The 22891-nt window shown below is 42.2% G+C and overlaps 1 protein-coding gene across 6 annotated transcripts in view; it reads right to left on the bottom strand.

Moving 5' to 3' along the window:
* Positions 1-22518, bottom strand: part of GRIA1 (glutamate ionotropic receptor AMPA type subunit 1) — a 279509-nt gene extending 256991 nt beyond the window's left edge. For all 6 annotated transcript variants that reach the window (XM_039836660.1, XM_039836661.1, XM_039836664.1 and 3 more), the window contains exons 1-2: positions 21998-22518; positions 18915-19052 (exon numbers count right to left, since the gene is read on the bottom strand). In XM_039836660.1, the coding sequence (XP_039692594.1) occupies positions 18915-19052; positions 21998-22079 (220 nt within the window). In that variant the 5' untranslated portion in view covers positions 22080-22518. The remainder of the gene's footprint in view (positions 1-18914; positions 19053-21997) is intronic.
* Between the last annotated feature and the right edge of the window lie 373 nt (positions 22519-22891).

The raw sequence follows: 22891 nt of genomic DNA, 5'->3' as shown, positions 1-22891 counted from the left end.
CCCATTGTCCTGTTTCCATCTTTCCCCTAGACTATGCTGTGGCTCACTCACTAGGGACAGATTAAGAGACCAAGATAGAGAGTGTCAGAAAAAGAATTAGCCATCCTCCTGAGAAACACCAACTATCTTGTGAATCTCCTCCACTGTTCTGCTTGAGTTAGGTTTTCCTGGGGATCTGCGTTGGTGGGGGAATTCAGAGTATTTGTGGATAACAGATGTGCATATTTTCTTGGTCTAGTGAAACGAAGAGAAATGAGAAGAGTTTGGGCACAGGGCCAGCCCTCAGCAGAACTGTCAAATCCTAGGTCTAGTCTACAGGACTCCCTCTAGTTCCTAAATGTACGCCCCCCATCCTTTTGCATAAGCTTCTATTTGCTTTCTACCCACGATCTAAGTATTTTCACTTATTATGGAGCAAACACTTCAACTACCAGTTGTATTAGTCAGCTTCAGCTTCCATAACAAAACAGCATAGACTGGGTGGCTTAGACAACAGAAATTAATTTTCTCACAGTTCCGGAGGCTGAAAGTCTGAGAACAGGGTGTCAGCACGATTGGGCTCCGATGGGAGCCCTCGTGCTGGCTTGCAGATGGCTGCCACTTCACTGTGTGCTCACATGGCCTTGTGTGTGTGTGTGTGTGTGTGCATGCTCACGTGTGTGCGTATGTGTAGAGAAACAGAGAGAGAGAGAGAGAGAGAGAGAAAGAGAGAGAGAGAGGATGAAAGAGAGAGCACTCTCTAGTAGCTCTTCTTAAAGGGCACTACTAATCTCACCGGGAAGGCTCTACCCTTACGACCTGATTTAAACTTAATTTTCTTTCAAAGTCTCCATCTCCAAATGCCATCACACTGGGGGTTAGGGATTCCATGTATGAATATTGGAGGGACTCAATTCAGTCCACAGTACCAGTTCATGGAATTAGTGTTATGCCCACAAATATGTGCCTTTATTGGTCAGGGATGCTGGAGAGGCCAACTTCAAAACCAGTGGATGACTTTATCACTGTGGTGCTGCAGGCACTGGGTCTTCAGGGTAGAGGTGGCACTTCTGTAAAAGGGCCACGTTTCCAATGGTCATGCTGGTTAGGAGAGGCTCAGAACTAGGTAAAGGGAACCCTCTCCATGCTAACCTAACCAGTCCACGCTCTTAGCGTGGGCCCTGCTGTAACGAGCCAAGATCTGTCAAGCTGAAACTCCCATTCCTTGGTCTTTGTTTGGCCTCCTAAACCACAGAAAATCCATAAAATCCTTTCCAATGATGGCTGTTTAGATGTTTGGGGGTGGAGACTGAGCCATACATCATCCAAGACTGTTCTTCCCAGAGCTTCCCTCCATTCCTCAGTAGAAACGCTCTCCAGTTCTTGGACCATCTGAACAGTCTACAAGTAAGGTGCCACTATTTCTGTAACCTGCCTGTGAAGTTCAAAGTCCAATTACCCAAGGTAGAGTGGACTTTGTCACCAGATTTCTTTATAATATCTGTAAGAATAGATTTGGTTTTGTCAGATAGAGGCCTGGAGCGAAATGAATCATGCTGTCTCAAAGCCACTGCTGATCCCCCATGCCCAATATTGCCAGCTTCCCCACTGTATGTCAGATTCAACTCAGCCTCTCTATGCAACTTGGCTTTTTTATTTTTGATATTAACTTTACATACTGCATTAAAAATAATTTATTTCACTTGCCTCATTTTAGAACAGACTCAGGGATTTTTTTTTTTTCTTCTTTAAACGGTAGTACAGAGGCTGGCTGTTATTCCTGGATGGACATCTAAATGTGGGTTACCCAGAAGTCACTCTGCCGAGGGGAGAAAAGGGAGCCCGGCAGCAAGGCTGGCCCGGGCCAATTTGGCAAGTACTTCTCTGGAGCCTGCCAGTTCTTTCTGAAATCACCGGCGATTCCTTGTTCTGGGTAAAACTGTTTGGAGGACCGATTTCAAAAATTGATAGGGAGCCAGGAAGAGTGGAATGAGGTCTGCTTGGTGGTCAGAAGCCCTGTGTTAGAATTATGACCTGGCGACTAACTCACTGCAGACAAAGTCCTTTGTGCAGTCTGGCCTTAGTGTCACTGGATGTAAAGCAGAGGATCAGACTGGACATGGAGTCCCACAGGCACTAATAGGTAATTCAGTAGAAAGAGGAACTATTAAATTAGGAAAATACATACTCTGCCTTCCTCTGAGAAATGAACACAACACACTAGCATATCAAAGGACTTTCAAGTCCCGAGAAATAGAACCTTCTACTTTGTTTCATCCAGCACTACTAAATTGGTGGCCGTGCTACCTTCCCTCATTACTCCAACCCCCAAGGAAAACCTGTCAACGGCCTCAAAACATCAGAGTTCTAAGGAGGATCATAGACTAGACGGATTCCTAAAGCCCTATAAGAACTAACCCTTTGGTGGCCAGCAGGTAGAAATGTGGATTTTTCTGTGTCATTTGACATCAGGCAACTTTATTCTAGTGGAGGATTATTCAGTAACTGCTAAACAAAACAATCTTTTTCCATGTATAAAGAGGACCTTTAGAATATATCAGCTATGCAACTTCATTATTCTGTCCCAGAAATACCCTTTCCTGGCCTTCAAAGCCTTCTCTAAGTCAAAAAAGTCCACTTTCAAAAGTGTCTTCCAGGGCTCCCCAGAACCCTCTATCCAAATCTTCACCAACTCTCCACCTCCTTCATGATCTCTTTTTTGGCTAGTTTACCCTTTTTCATCTATAGTCGGAACGACCCATGTTTACAATGCCCCCTGGACTAATCGGATGCTTGCGATCAAGGCGCTATCAAACGAGGACCAACATAGTCATCTTACTAAGGCGGGAGAGCAGACGAGTGTGTTTCAGAAACTGTCTCAGTCGCACATGTTTAAAGTCAAGTTCTTATTAATCCTGTTTTATCCCAAAACTCACTTTCCCAGAACACTTTATTTCTCAAACGTTTTAGTCAACATTGCCCTATATTTCACTCCAGTAGCAACTAGCTATATATTTAGTTAAAGCATTTTGTCTTATTCCCAAATAAGTATAGGACCAGATTTAAATTTTATTTTGTTGTATTATTTTAAGGCAGCTGACTCCGTGTAGGACCTGAAGTACTAAAAGGAATCATGTTGGCAGATGGTAAAAGAAAACAAGTAGCAAAGTGGCTCTATTCGGGGGTTTTGTTGTTGCTGTCATTTTCAGATCAAAGAAGCTTTAGATCTAGATATTTTCTAACTAAATTATAAAATCCCATCCAGAGCATTTTTTTCTTCATACCCCTCAGTTCAACAAAAACATTGAATTTTCTGATGAAGACTCTGGAGGGCATTGACAAAGAAGCTTGTCATCACAAACAATTAAATTGAACAAATAATAATAGCTCCCATTTATCGGGCACTTACTATGCCAGGCCTTATGCTATGCTATGTTATGCTAGGCACTTTCCAAGTTTATCTTTCGATCCTGACAACAACTAAGAGGAGTATATTATTACTGCCACTTTACAAAATAAGAAACCAAGGCTTTGAGAGGTTAAGTCACTTGTAAAAATTACACAGGATTCAAAATTAGAAAAGCATCTCCAAAATTCTTGCTATTAACCATTATGCTACATTGGAAATATGCCCTAAGGCTTTGGGTTGCAAATACAAATAATCTTGTTTTCTCACTCTCAAAGAGCTCAGGGTCCTGAGAATAGATATGACCTTTTCCTACATATAAAAGGTAGAAAATCAAAAGGGCCAATGGAAGCAGTATAAAAAAAGGACGCTAGGAAAATAAAGGAAGAAGAGTTTAGTTATAATGTAAGGAATAAGAAACAGTTTCATTGAACAATGGTAATGTCTGAGAAGCACCTTGGAAACTAGTAGGTCTGGTTTTTTTATCTCAATGCTCTACATTCAATCCATCACTAAGTCTTGTTGTTACAACCATGAATACACCTCTTCTTTCTCCTCTGCTGTCACCTTGGTCCAAGCCACCATAAGCTATCATGAAGACTATTGCAGGAGCCTCTAAGCTGGTCTTCCTGAGTCCCCCCTGTTGTGCATGGAGTTACTGGTGTAGAATTATACATTTATGCCCTTTGCTATGTGATGTGATAATCCGCCTTAGAGGGCAGAATATATTTCTCTACTCCATGAGTGTCAGGTTTGGTCATATGCCTCACTTGAGCCAGTGGAATATTAGAAGACATGACTAAAAAGAGACTTTACATATATTTGCATGACAAAGCTTAGCCTCTTGAGAATAGCAGGTTTTTCATAGCTGTTGTTCCTTCACCATCACTCCCAACACAAAGATGCAAGAGCAGACCTAAACTCTCCTGGAGTCAGCCTAATCCCACCCAGAACAGGCGAACCACAGTCAATGTGTAGGTATGAGTAAAAAAAAAAAAAGTGTTTGTATAAACCACTAAGATTTTGATGTTATTTGTTAAGCAGCAATAACTGACCAATACACACTGTTTTCATATCAATTAATCACTTTCCTCTTCTCCACAGAGGAACCATAGTGATCTTTTAAGATGCAACTGTAAATCAGATTAACCACTCCCAAACTTAAACCCCATTAGTAATTTTTACTGTATTTAAAATCAATCTCAGTTCCTTATTGTGGCCTAAAAAATATTCCACCTAACTCTTTCTTCAGTATGCATTAGCCCCACAAGCCTCCTTGTTCTTGGAATATGAAAGCTCTTTCTCACTTTAAAGCTTTTATATTGCTATCCTTTTTGATTGAAAAGATTCTAGAGTTTAGATCTATGCTGTCTAATATGGTAGCCATTATCCACATGTGACTGTTTCAACTTAAATGAATTAATGGAATAACATTAAAGATTTAGTTTCTCAGTCATGCCAGCCACAGGGAGAATGTTCCATCATTGCAGAACATTCTGTTGGTCATAACAAGGCTAAGGTAGAATATCACCTCTTCAGCAAAGCCTATGCCGACCACCCATTTAAAGCAATTCTCTAGCCTACTCTCTGTTCCATGACTCTATCTGGCTGTATTGGTAGCATTTAACAACTATTTGAAATCGTTATATTTATTTATTTGTTCAGCAAAATATATAGCCTAAGAGTGTAGGGACCTTGTTGATTTTGTTCCCTGCTATATTCCCAGGGTCTAATAAAGAGGGGGTACATAGTAAATACTAGTCGACTGAATAAATTGCTAGCAGTTGGTGGTGAGGATGATGCCAAGTGGAAGCAGAAACAAGTACAAAAGCAAAGCAGTGAGAGGTCAAGAGGCATGTTTGTGGCAACACAGAGTAGCCGACCTCACCTGGGACGTAGAGGGTACAGTATTATCTAAGTCTCGAAAGGAAGACTGAGACCACATTATGGAAAGACTCATATTCTGGGCTGAGTTTGCACTTAAAACAAGATGAAGAACCACTGTCGGCAGTTTTTAAGATAGAAATTTCATGATTAGGAATAGTCTTCAAGAAATTGGTTTACCTGCTGTGTGGCAAGTGGCTTATAGCGTGGAGAGACTAGTCAGTAAGCTAAAGCCATAATCCAGTTTAAAATGAAGAAAAATGGGGACAGATTCAAGAGTCACAGTGGTGGTAAAATCAACACATTACATGTATTGGATGGAGAGGTTGATGGAATCTCAGGAGGCAAACCAGACACTGACATACTGAGCCTGAGTGATTCAACAGAAATAAAATAAGGAAAGAGCAATGGGTTTGGCAGGAAAGATGCCAAGTTCTGTTTTTGATATGTTGAACCTGAAAATGTAGAGGCCAGTATCTTGGGGAAAGGGTAGACATTGGGGAGAAAAAGAGCAGAATGAATCATAGAGAGCCCCAGTCATGATGGTGGGGGAGAAGATAATGTCACAAAGCTAAGGATTCTTAGGGGAGAGGTGTGAAGATTCTCATAGGTCTTAGGCTAAAAGAAACACAAACATAATACAGCTGGATTTGCTGATGAGAAATCCATTGCAGCCCTAAAGGAACTGATTCATTAGAATAGTAAGAGCAGAAACCATATTTGAAGGTATTCAGAATAACCTTGGAGTAAGGAGGAAGAGGTAGTAAGGGCATCTTAAAGTAATTTTCCCAAAGCTAATAAATTACCTGGATTGTAGACTCCACATGGACACTTATGAGCTTTCCATGACTTGGCACTCCTGTTTTTCAGTGTTTGGAGTACAGATGAAATTGAAGGCTTGCATTAGGTGTCTGTCTTCCCTTGTAGCTGTGACACCACCATGGGCTTTACCAGATTGGTTAGGGATGGCTGAAGCTGATCTTGCTTGCTCGAGAGAGACTCTGCCCTAATTAACCACTGCAATTAACAAATGGAGTTTGGCACAGAGTGAAGATGAAGTTCTCCGATTTAACATTTCCTTTTCACATAATTCAAATCTCAGAATCACAGACTTGGAATGGGATCTATAAACTATGTAGTCCATTTCCTTCCTCTATGAAAAAATGATTATATGCGCGCGCACACACACACACACACACCCCTTTTGCCATCCTTAGAAGCAACAGCAACAATTCTTGACTATTCTGTAGCCAAGATGGAAGGATAGCCAATTTCATCCTCTCTCTGTTAGGGATGCCCTAGGAAGCTTTCTCCTCTGCCTCTGCTATGCTCAATGTCTTCCACGTCTTGTGGCTGTCTTGCCTTGGCAGCAAATGCATCTTTGTCAGCCCTTGACTTATACAAACAACATGGTGGAGAGATGCCAGCATCTGCCTTAGGACAATGGAATGACCCAATTTGCAAGGAATTTTTTCAGGGCCCCTTGTCCTCCCCTGCCTAGACCGAGATTCTCAATCTAACTTGCCCATATGGCTGGTTTTTCACATTCTGCAGGGGATTTTACTCCTGCCTGGCTCTTTTCCAACTTTCATATTTGAGCTCAAAAGTTACCTTCTAAGAGAGGCCTTCTTTGATCACTCAATCTAAAGTAGGTATTCTTTTCTACCACAATGATTTGTCACAACATCCTATTTTCTTTATGACCCTAGTAATGATCTCTATAATTTTTTTTTATTTGTAAGCATGTTTATTGTCTATTTCCCTATAGAATATATGCTACATGGAGACCAGAATCATATCTATCATGCCCAGAGTTCCCTCAGTGCCTAGCAAAGTGCAAAACATGCAGCGGTCACTCGTATTAGTCAGATATTGTTCTACAACAAACCATCCCCAAACTCAGTGGTATATAACAATGTGCATTTAGTGTCATGCTCACAGGTCTTCAGGTTAGCTGGGACATCTCTCTTTCAGACTTTAGTCCATGAGTTGACTGTGGTACCTCTGTATTTCTCTTTTTCTGGGACCAGCAGACTCTCTGGGGCATGGCCTGTGCTTGAAACATGCCTAATAATATTCCAGTTGCCATAGAAAGTCACATGACCGAACATAACATTAATGGATCAGGGAGAGATATCATCTTCTCAAGGAATTTGGGGAAGAGATGAAAAATTACCAAATAACAATCTCAACTACCACAATGCCCCATAGACTTCAATGAGTAATAAATAAATACCCTCTCTCAGATCAGTTGACCTTTCTAGCTAAACGCTTTTCTAGTCATTACAATCCTGCATCTCATCAGTATTAGTTTTCGAATTTCAGTCCACCTTGAATCCATGACCTAGCGTGAAAGAACCATCCTGCCCTGTTCTCCTTGGACAGAAACTAACTTAAGGTCTCTGCCTATTTAACAGAGGTTAAAATCTCCTTTGTCTGATCCTGGCTCTCTCTGTCCCCCCTCTTGAGGCATAGCAAAGGTTTTGTTCCTGCCAAAAACTAGAAGGGATGGAACCAATTAGAAGAACTTACCATCTGGTGGTGTGGGATTTGTAGATTTGCAGCCAAGGTTTCCAACTGGGACTGTTTAAGAATTTGTGCACAATAGCTTGAGTGTCTGAGCATAGAAGAAAATATCTGGTCACTGGGAGAGTGTTTAGGTGCCTCAGAATAACCAGATATCTTAGTGCTGATAGCCCCAACATTCTGTCAAGAGTGGTTTGAAGGGACAACCTTCAAGCCACACTGCACAGGTGCTAAAACTGTTCCAGAAACACAGGTTGGCTCCTGGCTGGCCAGGGACTATCAGCCTTCTCATACTTTGACTAACATCAGTCTGCCTGAAGTTTAAACGCTTTGACCACACTGACCTCTGATCTTCCCTTAGCACTAGAATCCCTTGTGGGCTCTTCTCTTATCGGTTGCTCTTCTCTGCATTAGCATGTTGACCCTCGATCTAACTCCAGCCTCTCTGAATTTTCCCTTTGGAAGACATGTGCCCTGGGAGGATATTTGTAATTTTTTTTTGCCTACTGAGCATTTAATATCCATTCTTTTGATAATAGCATCCCGATTTCCTTTGGGGGAACTGTTCTTACCCCATGTCTATGTAGTTTAGATGGGCTTGTGGTCATTATCTATGAAACCAACAATCCATTTGGTCCTTCTCACTACCCCAGCCTCTAAGAATGATCACGTGACTAGGCCTAGACCAACCAAAAAATGACAATATTTTGGCCACCGTTTTATGTTTAGAAATAAGCATGTGTCCTGATTTTTATTCAGTGACATCAGGCCCAGGACTTTTGTGGAACTGAGGGGAAAAGAGAAAATTCCTTTCCATTGGACTTTGAGATGGGCAAGTGAAGGCTGGCTGTGCTGGGATCTTACATGTGACATATATATGCCTGAGAGTAAAGACAATTTAGAGAAAAGCTAAGCCTGAAAATCTCACATGTATATCTTAGTTTTGATATCATTCAAGCCCTGAATCTAGCTGTACCTGGAGTTGAAATTATCCAGTTAATTGGGTTTCTATCACTTGCCACCAAAAGAATCCTGACTGCTCACTGCCCAAATGGGGTTGCCCTTTTGTCCCTATAAGCAATTATTTCTTAAGCCAAAGACCCTGTCTGGCCCACATATTTAGTCCAATCTTGTAGACTGAGTCACAATTAAAAAGAAATGCTTTCAGATTTAGTGTTGCTGCATATCTGGACTCAGGGTAAACTTAGCATTCTTAAGATTTCAATTTTTCCCGCTCACAAAATAGATTCATTCATAGATAATGACCACCCTCATAGGAAAAACACTAAGGATTAATTAGTCACATTGTACTTATGGTGCATTCATGTTAATAGATAAGAAGCCTAGTTAATTATATTATCCTGTACTTGCCCAGCACTTGTGATTTTTCAAACTTTTTCATTTAAATAATTGTGTTTGCCTATTTTAATATCCCTAAGATTCTGATGTTATAACCCCATATCATACATCTGGAAATTAAACTGGACACAAAGATTTCTCAAGGTCATACAGCAAGTCAATGTCAAAGCTGACATTGAATAAATTATTTCAATTTTTGTACACACTAAGTATTCTATTCAATTTCATTGGATATTGTCCTACTGGGCTATAATACTTTTAAATCAGAATAGTATACAAATGATTAAACTTTTATTGGGATGATCATCATGGAATTACTTTTAAGAAAAATTTTGGAAATAAATTATATATTCAATCAAAGGAGACAGATTAAATAAATTAGGGTACATATATACAATAGGCTTTTACGAAGACATCAAAAATAAATGTATAATAATCAAAGTAACATGTTTATTATAATAAGTAAATGTTATTTTTAAGACAATAATATAAATCTTTTCTTAATTTCTAAATTGATATGGTCAGAAAAAAATGGGAAGTTTACACTTAGTACTATAATTGCACAAACTTCATTTCGTTTAGTGTCCATGTCCCCACAGTTTTCTATAATACACATATCACTTTTGTACACATAATGAATATTATTCTCAAAAAGTTCATTTCCATCCTAGTGATTCTCCATAATGAACACCAGAGACAGGCATAACCATCGGGTGTCAATTTCACTAGCCTACAACTGCCTCATTAGCCCCAATTTTACCTGCATCCTCTGAGAGCTGGACCTCCCATGACCTCGGGATTCCCTACTGCTCTCTGGACTGCGAGCTGTGACACACCGGTCACACAAGCAGTCAAGGGTGGAAAGGGATTTCCAGTGGCCTCAGCACTCCGCATGCCTTGACTGCAGCTAGCACAGAGTACCGCAGGCCACTTGACAGTGCAGACGGCTGTGCGACAGAAGCAGTGAGTGCTGACACCAGGGGGGAGGAGGGCTGCTGCCATGGGAGGGAAGCTACTGGACCCACAGCGCGGCGGGCAGACACGGCAGTGAACGGAATGAAGAAAGCCCTCCCAGCTGGATGATGTCTAGGGATGCAACCAGAAACACACACCACCACCTCCTCCCACTCCCTCTGAGAGCTCAGTTTCCTCGTCTGTGAAAAGAGAATAACAGGACGTACCTCACGGCACTGTATTGGGTGGAAAGTCGTTTTGAAATTAACTACCATTTCCTTCTTCTCATAATAACCACACATCATTGATATAAAATTACTTTCATTTGAAAGAAACCAAGTTTCGAAAAAGGAGATCTGACTTGCACAAGCCATGCAAGGCAGCAATGGCAGAACCAAGCCTTGGACCAAAAATTCTTTATTTAGAAAATGGAGCTTTTTATCTCATTTAGGACCATTACCGACAATAGCCCAGAAGGAGCTGGAATGAGCTTTTGATTTGACTTACGACTAGTTTTCACTCCCATTATTTTCCAGCCACACAGTTCAATGCAGTGAAAAGTATACTAGGGAGTTTACTAGGCTTCCACAGGAACTGACAATGCAGCCTGCTGGAATTCTCAAAACTCACGATACCGAAGCACTGCTCCATAAACAGCAAGATTTCAGGCTTATTGTCATCGCTGTTACATGATATACAGCTATTCATTCATTCACTCATTCACTCACTCATCTATCCATTCATTCATTCAACTAGCACCACTGTACACTATTAAGGGTGAAGATTTTAATGAGAAGCTAAAGAAAATGAGGCCACTTGCCACCAAGTTGCTTCATCCATTTGGGCAGATAAGACAAGGGTCCAGGTGACTAAAAAGGGTCCAGGGCTAAGTGTAACCATGGCTACCAAGAGCTGAGGGGCAAAGGGAGTATGAATATGGGAAACCAAGAAAGGCTTACTGGAAAGATGATATAAGAGCTGAAACTGCCCAGAGGGACAGAATCTCGACAGGTGACTGTGGGAGGAGCAGTTTTTGGTACAAGTGGAGGAAGCAGCAGCATGAATTTGAGGACCAATGAGTTGTCTGGTTTGTCTGGAGAATAAGATTCAGTGTAGTGTGGCCTTCCTTGTTGATGAAATTACCAGGGACTCTGGATGATTCCCTGCCTCCACATGGACACATGCTTCCCCAGATTTCCAGGCCCCGTGCTGCATTAGCTTTCAATCTTCATGAGCACATCCGTGGGCACGCCACGGAGCCACACACAACAGCTCACCCCTATACCCAGTCATCAGCTTTCACACCCCCCAACATCTGCCCCCATCCCTCTGCCCATCTTCCGGACTCCATCCTAAACTGGAGACAGGAGTAAAGGGACAAAGGTCATTGCTCCATTAGCAGAAAGTCTCCAGGGAATGTGAATATGGCAAAGTGCTCTGGCACATCTGATTCCTGGTGAGAAAATGGAAACATGAACATGGCACTTTTCAGCTTAAAACCCTTCAGTGGGTTTCCCACAGATCTTGGGCTAAAGGTCAAACTCCATAACAGAGTCCACCAACCCATTTTCACCACCACCAGGCCTCTGCCCAGGAAGCTTCTAGACTACTTCTCCTGTTCCCAGCACCACATCACCAAAAGCCTTCAGGTCTCAGCTCAAACGCCTACTCATTCCTCTGCCCAGAGCCTGTTCCTTTGTAATACGCCTTCATTGAATCATGGCACTTCTTTCACATCTTTATCACGACCTATAATGACACACTCATTTGCATGATTATTCGACTAATAGCACTAGCGGGTAAGCTCCCGGACAACAGGGCTGCTTTCTGTTATTGTTCACAATAGTAAGCACTCCATAAATATTTGCTGAATATTGAATGAATGCACCCAAGGCCCACGGTAGACTTAATGCCCCCACATTTATAAGATGAGCATTTTGGTGGTGGGGGAAGGTTCGGAGCGTTCCTTAGATTCTCAATTTGTTTAGTGATCCTTTCTCTAATCAAATGCTGGTACAAGAGCTTCTTCTCTGAATTGTTCATCCCTCGAGTTTTCCATAGAGTCTCACTACAGAAATACAGCCCTAGAAAGACTCTTAGAGATTATAGGAGCTTCATTTATAAATAAGCATTGGGTTGTGTGTGTGCATGGGGGTCTTTCTCCAATGTCACACATGAATGATTTTAAGAAAATAGATCAGCATTTCAGCCTATTTTTTTCATATCCAAATCAATATACTTTGTACTGCATCAAACTTGGGGTGTGTGTGTGTATATGTCTTCCAGTCTACATCCTACCTGCCTTTCTAAATTCAGTTCAAATGTCTTTGCTTTATAAAACCTGGTCTGGTTTCCTTTCCCTCGTGTCAATGTGTGTGATGTGTTGTGCGTGTGCGTGTGTGTGTGTGCGTGTGTGTGTGTGTGTGTGTGTGTGTGTGTGAGAAGAGAGAGAGAGAGAGAGAGAAGAGAGAGAGCCTTTGTTATCTGAGGGTTTTTTGGTGTCTATTTCTTCTATAAGAACCTGAGCCCCTTAAGGGACAATCAATGCCTAATACATTTTATTATCCTCAATTCCTAGTGTAATGTCTTATAAAGGCAAATGGATTTTATCTCTTGCATGAACTTCACCTCTGACCGATTTGTAGTAACTGCCTGGAATGCTATGGTGAGAGGAAATTTAAGACCATGTCGAGATTCAGTGGGAAAGCATTCTGTAATCAATGAATGCTGTCTGCAAGGGGATGGAATGGGCAGTAATGATACATATGCTCCATAAAGGGTCATAATAAAAATTCTCTGAATGAACAAATCTATGAATCTTAACAATTTCCCAAATTCCTATACTTTACTTGAGCATCTGAGAGGACAGTAATCTCTCCCAAGTCAACAAAAGTCTTCCAACTAGTCAGAGGAAGCAATGTTAACACATACTTTTCTGCACACAAAAAAGCTTATGATCATCAATATTATAATAAGAACCAAGAGCCAACCAGAGACACAAGTCGAAGCTCACATGTCTCAAGGTAAGAGCATAGGTAAAAATGAAGGAGCCACAATCAGATTGTAACATCAACTAGAAAAATGCAAACATCTGAGAACGCAGTGGATGCAGAGGACAAACTGAACTCTCTCCCTTCGCCAAACAAACATGTGCTATAGTGGTTGAAAGTAGGGAAAGAGAAATATTATAACTTTATCCTCTTAAAATACCTTCCTCTCGCTTAATTACTAGAATCTGCTCCACCCTTCAATGTCTGCTCCAATTCCATCTCTCTCAAGAAGTCTTCTTTGCCTACAGCCCTATAGCTTCTGTCTCAGAAGTCTTAGCTCTTAATCCTGAATCATAAACTTTACTGGGACACTTCTTTTGTAGGGCTCTTTTCCTGTCTTTCACTTTCGTGTGTGTGTCCATAAAGTATATGTCTTGAAAGGGTGAAAGCTTAGGAAAGCTAGGAGTTTAGGAAACCCCAAGGCTGGCTCCAAATACTAGCTCAGACTCTTATTCGCTGCAGAATATTGAGAAGACACTTATCTCTCTCAATTGCAGCAGCATCGTCTATAAAATGGGGGATAATAAACTTTTAAGATTGCCGTAAGACTTAAATAAGACAACCTATGGGAAGAATCTGGCACATAGTAGGTCTTCAAAATAATCTTTGTTTACCCCACCACCAGCCCTTCATGCTTTTTATTCCTATATACAGACTAATTTTTTGAGAACAGGAGTTACACATCTTTTGTGTTCTCAACTATTTGGAACAGATTGAAGAGTAGATGATATTAGAATGAAATAATGAAATGACAGATGCTGAAAGATATAAATCAAGTATAAGCAGGTTGGCAACATAATTTTGTTACATTGGTCACATGTACAATAGAGAGTGGCAGGGATTTTGGTAATTTGAGAGTTTATGCCTTGTACTTGAAGAGGGCAGCACTTTTCAGCTCTAGACAAATAGGTCCAGGGTTGCCTGGTGCCCTACACTTTTTCAGAGAAGCCTGAAATCTAGATTTTATGCCAAAATTGGAAAAGCGCTGTGCAGGTCAAGAAAAACAAGTCTATAGACTATTTGTTTACAATTCTAAAAATGATGAGGATGCTCAGGCAAGAGCTAAGAGGACATTTGTCTGTTGCTGATGCCTAAAGTCTTGTTAGAATGCCCCTTGGCTTCTTAAGTGGGTATACAACAGAGAGAGATCCACTATAATTAGGCGCACTACCCTCCTCCTGATTGCTATTAAGGCTCTCGGCATCCTTATGCTGTGTGATTCCCTGATGCCTGGAGACATCTGTTAATTGTGTTAGGGGAATAGACCTGTGACAGGTGTTCTCAGCAACACCAAACAATAGATATACATGTTCTTTCTGGACAGCAGTTCACATTCTGTTGGTAGAGTTGACTTATAAACACACAACACAGGCAACACTGTAGGATAAATCAACTGGGGCTTAACAATTAAATGCTTTCAGGAGCCAGGCAGGTAAAGAAAATGAGAGAAGGGGGCTGGTTGGGAAAGAAACCATCTAGATGAGATAGATACTCCCTGCTCTATCCTAGCCAATCACGATTACATAGACCTGGGGTCTAGTATTGCCAGATCTTTTGAAATTTCAAAGAGAGCTAAAATACTGAAATTTTGATGTGAAATTTCATAATTCTTAAACACTGTATTAAAAGTGTCTTGGGGATGGAGCAGGCAGTATCTTAAACACTGTATTAAAACTGGCCATCTGGTGACCCCTTTTGCAGTAATTGATAAACCTTAAGTGAATGGCCCATTCATGAAGTGCCAAAGAGGGTTAGAGTAGGGAGAGAACAGGTAAAATGTCCTCTTTACCTTTGCACATGCCATTCCCTCTGCCTGGAACACACTTCCCTCATCCCTTTCCAGCCCCCTCGGTGTTTCCTCTTGGAAATCTTCTCTTTATCATTGCAACTCAGTTCAACCACCACTCTCTGAAAGGCCAACCTTGCTCCCCAAGTCATCTCTAACACTCCTACAAACGGCTGCTGTAGCACATGCACCACTGCAGTTTGATTTTCTCTTTACTGGACGGTCAGCCTTACTAGGGATAAGGTCTTCCAGGTCAGGGAATATGTCTTTCTTTGGTCTACATTTCTAGTGCTTAATGCCATGCTTGGGCTTGGTTAAGGGCTCAGAAATGCTTGCCAAGGGAATGGAACAGGTTTTAGATTGAAGAGTTTCTCAAAGTTTGATCCGCATACTAATGACTACAGAATCTCTCTTGAATAGTCTGATTCAGGAAGTCTAGAGTCTGTCTCTGAGTCTTGCTTTAAATAAGCTCCCTGGGTGAATTTTATGTGCACTGAAGTTTTAGGACCTCTGGGCTAAACTGTAACCCCCACAAGGAAAGGCTATATTTTCTTCATTGCCTATTATATTCCTAGAGCCTGGCACAGTTCTTGGCATAAAGTAGGCATTTAACATGTATTTGGCTGAATGAATGGATTGACAAATGCATGAAAAGATAAGAATTAAGTTGTACCAGTGCTCTTCAGCCTGCTAATAGAAAGTCCAATTAGTAATTCACTTGTCCCTTTATTTATACTTAAACATAAAGGCACCAAGATAAGCTGAAGAGCTGGTAAGTAACTACCATCTCTGTGAGCACTCTTCTCGACCCCTGCCTCTGTAGGCTTGCAAGAGAGCTCGGGGGAGATCCCAACACATTTGGTTGCTGACTCAATGACTTTATCCCTTAATGTTGGCAGACAAGAAAAGTAAGAAAGGTTGAATGCAAAGAAGACACCAAACTCTCATTTTGGCCAGTGGTATTAGCAATTATCCTCTTCTATATCTTTTGCATCCCCTACCCTATAACTACCACTCCTTTTTAAACCCCTATAGCTAACACATCTAATAGAAATAGTTCCTGTTACACTGCTTCTCCCTTCCCTTCTCCACCCTCTGGTGGAGGGATAATGAATAGCAAAATATATAAGGAAATATCAAATGACTGCAAAAATTATGAAAAATCCCTCAAATATTTGGTTACTTACGGAGGTAGGACTGGGCCAGTTAATTTAAGGTAACTCTAGACCAGATTTCAAAAAAGCACCTGAAATTAAATCTGAATAAGATGTTTTTCTTGTTTTTCCATAAATGATTAATTAACACATCTTACCTAAAACTTCTCTACTCCTTTTGACATTTTTAACTCAATTCAAATTGGGACAGACGTATGTTTTCCCAGACCAATGGACCACATGAACACAGCCCCAGAGGGCTCCTAGCCTCATACAGAAATTAACAGAGAATATTCCAGGCAGGTCAGGCATTATAATGCTACCATTACCATCCAAATTGCCCAGTACCCTCTCTGATCTTGGAGCTAATGAAGAGGAACTAAAGGTCTAAGCACAAGATAACATTATTGCTTCTCAGACAATCCCCTCAGCAGCATCTCCCACTGGGTTGCAAGCTACTTGATAGCAAGGGCCTTTTATCATCTCTGTTTTTCTAACGTTCATCTCAGTTGATTGCACTGAGGAAACATTTAAAGAATAACCAAATTCACAGAAACCTGTACACTGGTATATAGCAGGAATCAAGTTCAAGAACCCAGATTCATTCATTGCAGGTTCGCCAACCACAATGGATAGTATCACCTATATCATATTTCAATCTCCCCAATAAATGGCCAACAACCCTACTAGAGATCAAATCTTAGGCTGTTACAATAACAATACAGAAGCATCACCTTTTGCCTCAGAACATTTCTTCTTATTTTTGTTATATTATCTTGTCCTGTTAGTCAACATTTTGACAGTGGGATAACAGTTAACATCTCTTTCCACTAAATTCTGCTGTGGACAGTTCTCAGCAGTACGAGTGAACACATGCCAGCCATCTATTCTTGACTCCCTAAGCAAGTAATCTTTCTTGAGTAATGGACCCTTCTGAGAGTATGACAAAAGCTCTGGAGTACAACAAGCTATGGAGCCTTTCCCCAGGAAATAAATTAGTATATACATATGTATGTAAAAGATTAAGTGTAATCTCAGGTGGCTTTTAGATACATTGATGCCCATACCCAGATCCACCCAAATACCCTACTCTAAGCCATATAGAAAGGAATGGGAGGTTATATGATAAACAAATACTTATTCAATATTATTCTAGCTTTCCAGGGAGATGGTTTCACAGAAAAACAACTCAACAATTAAACTTCGGCTTTTTTTTTTTTTTTTAAGGATAGTGAATAACACAGTTGACAATATTTTCAACTTCAGTATTACCAAAATGCAGAATTGCTATTTTGATTGTTCAATGGGTCACTCCTGTGCAAAATTACAGCTACAATTTAGAGCACTATTTTCTTCTTAAGTGCTTTATCAGACCACTGCCTTACAAAACCCAGAAAACTCCCTTTTGCTTCTTGGAAGCAACTGATTAGGTTACCATGGGATTGGTGTATTGATCACAGTGCCTGGGAACATGGATCTTAGGATCAGAAGAACACCATTTACTTCCTGGATGAACTTGGGCAAGATATACAGTTTCTTCATCTCTAAAAGATAACAGTGCTCTGCAGGGCTCCTGTGAGGATTAAATGAGCTAACACATGAAAAGCAATTAGTACATTGCAGAGGCCATAATAGATGCTTGATAAATGGTAATGACTGTTACTATAACTGTCTATAAAAAGCTGATAGTTCCTGACACACAGTAAGTGCTCAATAAATGGAATCTGGTATAATTGTAACTACTGGAATTCCTATATATATTACATTATAAGTGGTTTTAGGGATAGGGAGAATTCTGCATTCTCATTTTGAGCCTCCAAAGCACGTTCAGTTCAAATCATTGTGAGTCTGCCATGAGGAAATGTGGGCAAGAGATCAAGGAAATATGGTCTGTGACTTCTAACATCCACAGCTCAGCAGAAGTCACCAAGTCTACAGTCACACGCAAAACCTATGGTGCCAATTTAATTCAGTTTCGGGTCTCAAACTGTTCTTGCCCATTCAGCTCACACTTCCAGGCTATAATTTCCTCCTTGAGCTTAATCCCAGGAGGGGAAATGTCTCCACTGATTAATTTTTATGTTTTCATCTGTCATAAAATGGCAATCACACAACCATACAGTTTTCTTTTCAGTCCTCGTCAGAAAAACTGAGGATGGTGTTTGTTGCCCACACTTTATAATGCATTCAAGTTCAGATGTCAGAAAATTTTCCCTCCCATCTTCTTGAGGTCACCTCTGTTCTGTTTTATGCTACAAATGTGTCTTAAGCAATCCGTTGTTTCAAAGCATTTGGGAAATAATCATGGCACCGATTTTTAAATAATTATTGGTCATTTCCCCAAATGAGAAAGTGGATATACGACTTCTCACATATCCTTTCTTAATATGCCATAGAGACATTTTCTCCTTTTTTAACTTGTGGACAGGAAAAGGCTTATGCATTTTCGATCACATTCTTCAAGTCAGAACCTTTAATTCTATGTCTCTCAGAAGTTTCCTATGTGTAAAACTTGCAACTGAACCAGAAAACCTCTGCGAGGTAGAGGAAACACAGTCAACCCAAGTAGTCATTGTGCTGACATTTAAAGTTAGCTGACAGTGAAAAAGCAAACCAATTCCATGAAGCATTGCAGGATTTAAAATACCAACTGATGGAATCACTCAAAAGGCCCTGGGCATTTTTCTTGGAGGGCTTTCTCTTACAAAGACAAATGACAACTCAAGTCGTTTTTGCAACACCAACACCTACCCACAGGCCTTCCTCTCATTGGTCGATTGCAGAAAGAAATCTCAAAAATAGAAGTAATTACTTACATCTATAGGTCATCTCAAAGCTGTCGCTGATGTTCACAATATCAATTTGGGGGAGGAGCTTCGGGGGCTCTGTGAGTTGCGACAAAGCAAATCTAAATGCGGCATGTTCCTGTGACTGCTGGTTTGGAAATAATCCCCCTATGAGGAAAGAAAATGCAACATGGTATCTGGGCTAGAGACAGGGTTATTCCTCATCAGCCCACCACAGAGGGCCCTTTTCTCCCGCCTATTCCCATGCCAAACTTACTAGTTACAGCCCTTAGCAGTGAGAATGAGAGTTCCAATAGATGCAACTAGACACAGAGGCTTAAACTTCTACAGAGGAGCTTTTATGTGACCCATCACTCTACCCAAATATTTGATTGTTCACCCCTCAACTCAGCTCAGGTCAGAGAAAACAGAAGAGCTACGGAATTTCTCTTCTTTCTCCCTTGTGCAAACCACCTAGGTGGCCTATGCTCTTGCACACACGTAAACCCTCACTGTGTCTAATTTTCCCTATATCGAACCCATTTCTCACCACAGAGCCTTACAGGAAGCAGTGCTAATAAATGTTGCATAGTGAAATCTAATTATGGGACCCTGTGGGCTTCTCCAACACTATAATCGTTTGCTTTGACACTTTTGGTCTTTGGCCTGCCAAGACCTGCGTGCAATTTAACTATCCTGTCACCCCTAAGGTTTATTATTCATTTCCTCTGAAAACTCTTGATTTTCTGCAAACAGTGTTTTGCTGCTTCTTTCACACTCATGATCCCAGCTACCTAGAGATGACTTGTTACATAAGGGATTGCCATGGTGTGTATTTGCATGGTAGAATCTTGGGCTTCAGAGATGTGGAGACTTAAGAATGTCAAAAGGATATGAGCATTCTATTTTAGTAAAAAGCACAACAAAAGTGCCCATTGGGGCTTCGGCTTCAAAAGTACATGGCTTACTTTTGCATTTACTGTGGACATGTAAATGAATTAAAATACATTTCTGTGAGTTAAATCAGCTATTTCCAGAGGCTGAATTATAATGACTGTTTACATAGAAGTTTATCTCAGATCCACCAGGAATCATAGTCCCAATATCATGCACTTCTAACTTCTTGTACAGTGGGTACGTGCTTGTTTTTAAAAACCGATAAATGGTTTATAAAGCTTTTCTTAGAGATCGTACGAGGAGAATCAAATACTATCTGCTTGCAGTGATATTTTCAACATCTCTTCTACAATTTAATGTTTCAGCCCTTTATTTGAAAACAAAACAATGGTCATATCAGTTGAACAAGCAAGTTGGAGCAGCATATGATGAAAACTCTGCAGAGATACATGAGCAAACACATCATATACAGCCCTATGCATTCATACTCATGGCGACACACACAAATACACTTGGGAGAAAGCAAGTCCACATATCTGAAGCCAAACATTTCCAGTCAGCAAAGTATCGGCAGTACTTAAGTACCAACATCAACAGTGCTACACATAAGAGCAGTGATTTACACATGTTCACATGCCTCCATTTTAAAGAGTAAAAACACTCTTCTTGAGTCCAATGCTCCCCCCTCCCCGCCAGATGGCCACACCCCAAACACTTCCCAGTCCCCTTCCTCCACCCCTGCAATGAATGAAAGAGGGGGTGGGGGTGGGGAGGTAGGCAGCTACAGGCTGGGCTATAAGGGAAGTGTCTCCGCAGGAAGTTTTGTTTTGCGTGTAAGGCACTAACACACACCCACAGTCACACTTCAGAATGTAGCTTAACAGGTGTCAGGAAACAAAGCAACTTACTCCATGGCTATTCCAACCGTCCTTGGAGCCAGCCCACCGGAGAGGCCGAAAGAGACCAATACTGCAGCACACGTGTGCCCAACAAAATACCACCTGCACCACCACATCTCCCCACAAACACACGCTCACGCGAAGAACACAAACGACCCATAATGAGACCTTTCCCTAGTGGAACTAGGTCCCTATCGGGGGAGAGAAAAGAGAACCCAGATCAACCAACATGACTCCAAGCAAAGCAGCTTTCTCGATTCCGGGTCACAGACAGCCCTGGGATGCCGGCCACACGGAAACCCCGAGCCCCTGTGGACACGCTTTGTTATCGGTGTCATTGCTCCTGTTGGTTTTGCTTCCGCCCATTATCATTAGGAGGAGCAATGTCTGTTGGCTGCCCCATGAATACAGGGACGGTGGGGGTCCTGTGACGACCAGGAAGGGGAAATGGGGAACAAAAAGGCATGCAGCATGTTGACACCTGGCTCCAAGTTGGGAGGATGGAGCCCAGTGCTGGGGGAAGCTAAGAGGAGGGGAGAGGAACGTGTGTCTATGTGTATGTTTGTGTGTGTGAGAGAGGTAGACAATGTCTGTGCACACAAAACCTAAGAGGAGAGGGTGAATGAAGGAATGGAGAAAAGGTAGGCTAGGAAGTTCCAGGATCCCAGGAGCAGGGACCACCAGCCCTGCATGGCAGACAGCAGAGAGGGGTCCAGAGCGGGAGCGAGAGCCCCCTTGACTCGGAGCAGGGCCTCTTGGCATCGTTTCAGTGGCTGCAATAAACCCAGCACCCTTCACTCCTTATTTTAGAGGGTCTCTTTAATGAGACCTCCCCGAGCTGAGAAATCGCTGCCTCTCTCAAGTATATATGTGCATATTTAATACATAATCACACTCCTAAATACACACACCACGCATGTTTATGTAAGTACACGAATCGGGCACCATTTACCAAGCAATGGAGTTAACTACTTGAACACCCACCATCTCTTTCTTTGCTACAGCCTGATTTTTTTTTTCCTCCAAAGCACTGGTTCCTCCATTTCACGAGCTCATGCCTAGAATGTGAGTGGGTGTGTGTGTGTGTGTGTGTGTGTGTGTGTGTGTGTGTGTGTGCACGCACTTCCCTTCTGCTCCTCATCTGAGCAAGAGAAGCCCCCCTCCTCGTGCTGTGGCCCAAGTCTTTCTCCCATCCCCACACAGCATTTGATGGCCAAGCACAGCCCCGTAGTGGGGGTGGGGGGACACAGACCACCCACCCCCATAAAACCTGGCCAGACCCAGAGAGTCCCTCCCCAGGCTGCCCCTGTCACTCACCGATCTGGATATTGTTGGGGAAATTGGCACCTACTACCGCGCCTAGAAAACCGGTGCAGAAGAAGGCGAAAATGTGCTGCATATTCCTTTTTGCATTGGCGAAAAAGAAGCCCAGGTCCAATCATAGATTTAGCGTTTCTCCCCCTTCCCTTTATTCCTCTCTCTGTTCTGCCGGTTCTTTTCCTCCTGCCTTTCCTTGCTTGCTTGCTCGCTTGCTTCCTTCCGCGAGGTTTGTCTGTTTCCCTTGGAATCCGAGCACTTAAACTGCAGCGTTAACACCAACTGACAGCCAGATTAACTGTGCACGGGAAAGAGAAGCCGTCCTCATGCTAGCCGGAGCGCTGGCTCCGCTCGCCTCGCCTCGCCTCGCCTCTCCTCGCGCAGCCTGCCTCTCTCTCCCTCCCTTGCTCTCGCTCTCCCCCTCACACTCGCACAGGCGGCAGGCTCTGTGCTCATACCCACCGAGCCAGCCCAGAGTTCCACTGCTGACCTCCTCTCCCTGTCACTCCCTGACTCTCCGTCCTCACCTTATTTATCCTCCTTCCTGGGTGCGGGGCCCACGGGTGGGTGGGTGAGGGGGTGTGATACAGGGAGCTTGGTCCTGAAAGTGACAACCCGGCTCGGCCCCTTCATCCCACCCCCAGCCTTTCTCAGCTCTCTGCCCCTCCCCCAACACCCCCCCTCCGCAAGCAGATGCTCCTGGGAATGTGGGTTCAGCTGTAAGTCAGTAGGTGGCAGGGGGTCCCGGCAACGGTCCTCCATCCACCCGCTGCTTGATCTAGGTCACTTTTTCTAGGAGTGTACTGGCTGTGCTGGATATTTCTCCTGCACGCCACTGGCCCAATTATTCCTACAACTAATTCTCCAGGGGAAGACCCTAGAAATCCCTCGTTG

This window comes from Pteropus medius, unplaced genomic scaffold, assembly GCF_902729225.1.
Source record: "Pteropus medius unplaced genomic scaffold, Ma_sr-lr_union100, whole genome shotgun sequence".
Lineage (NCBI taxonomy): Eukaryota > Metazoa > Chordata > Mammalia > Chiroptera > Pteropodidae > Pteropus > Pteropus medius.
This window is presented reverse-complemented; position numbering and strand designations above follow the sequence as displayed.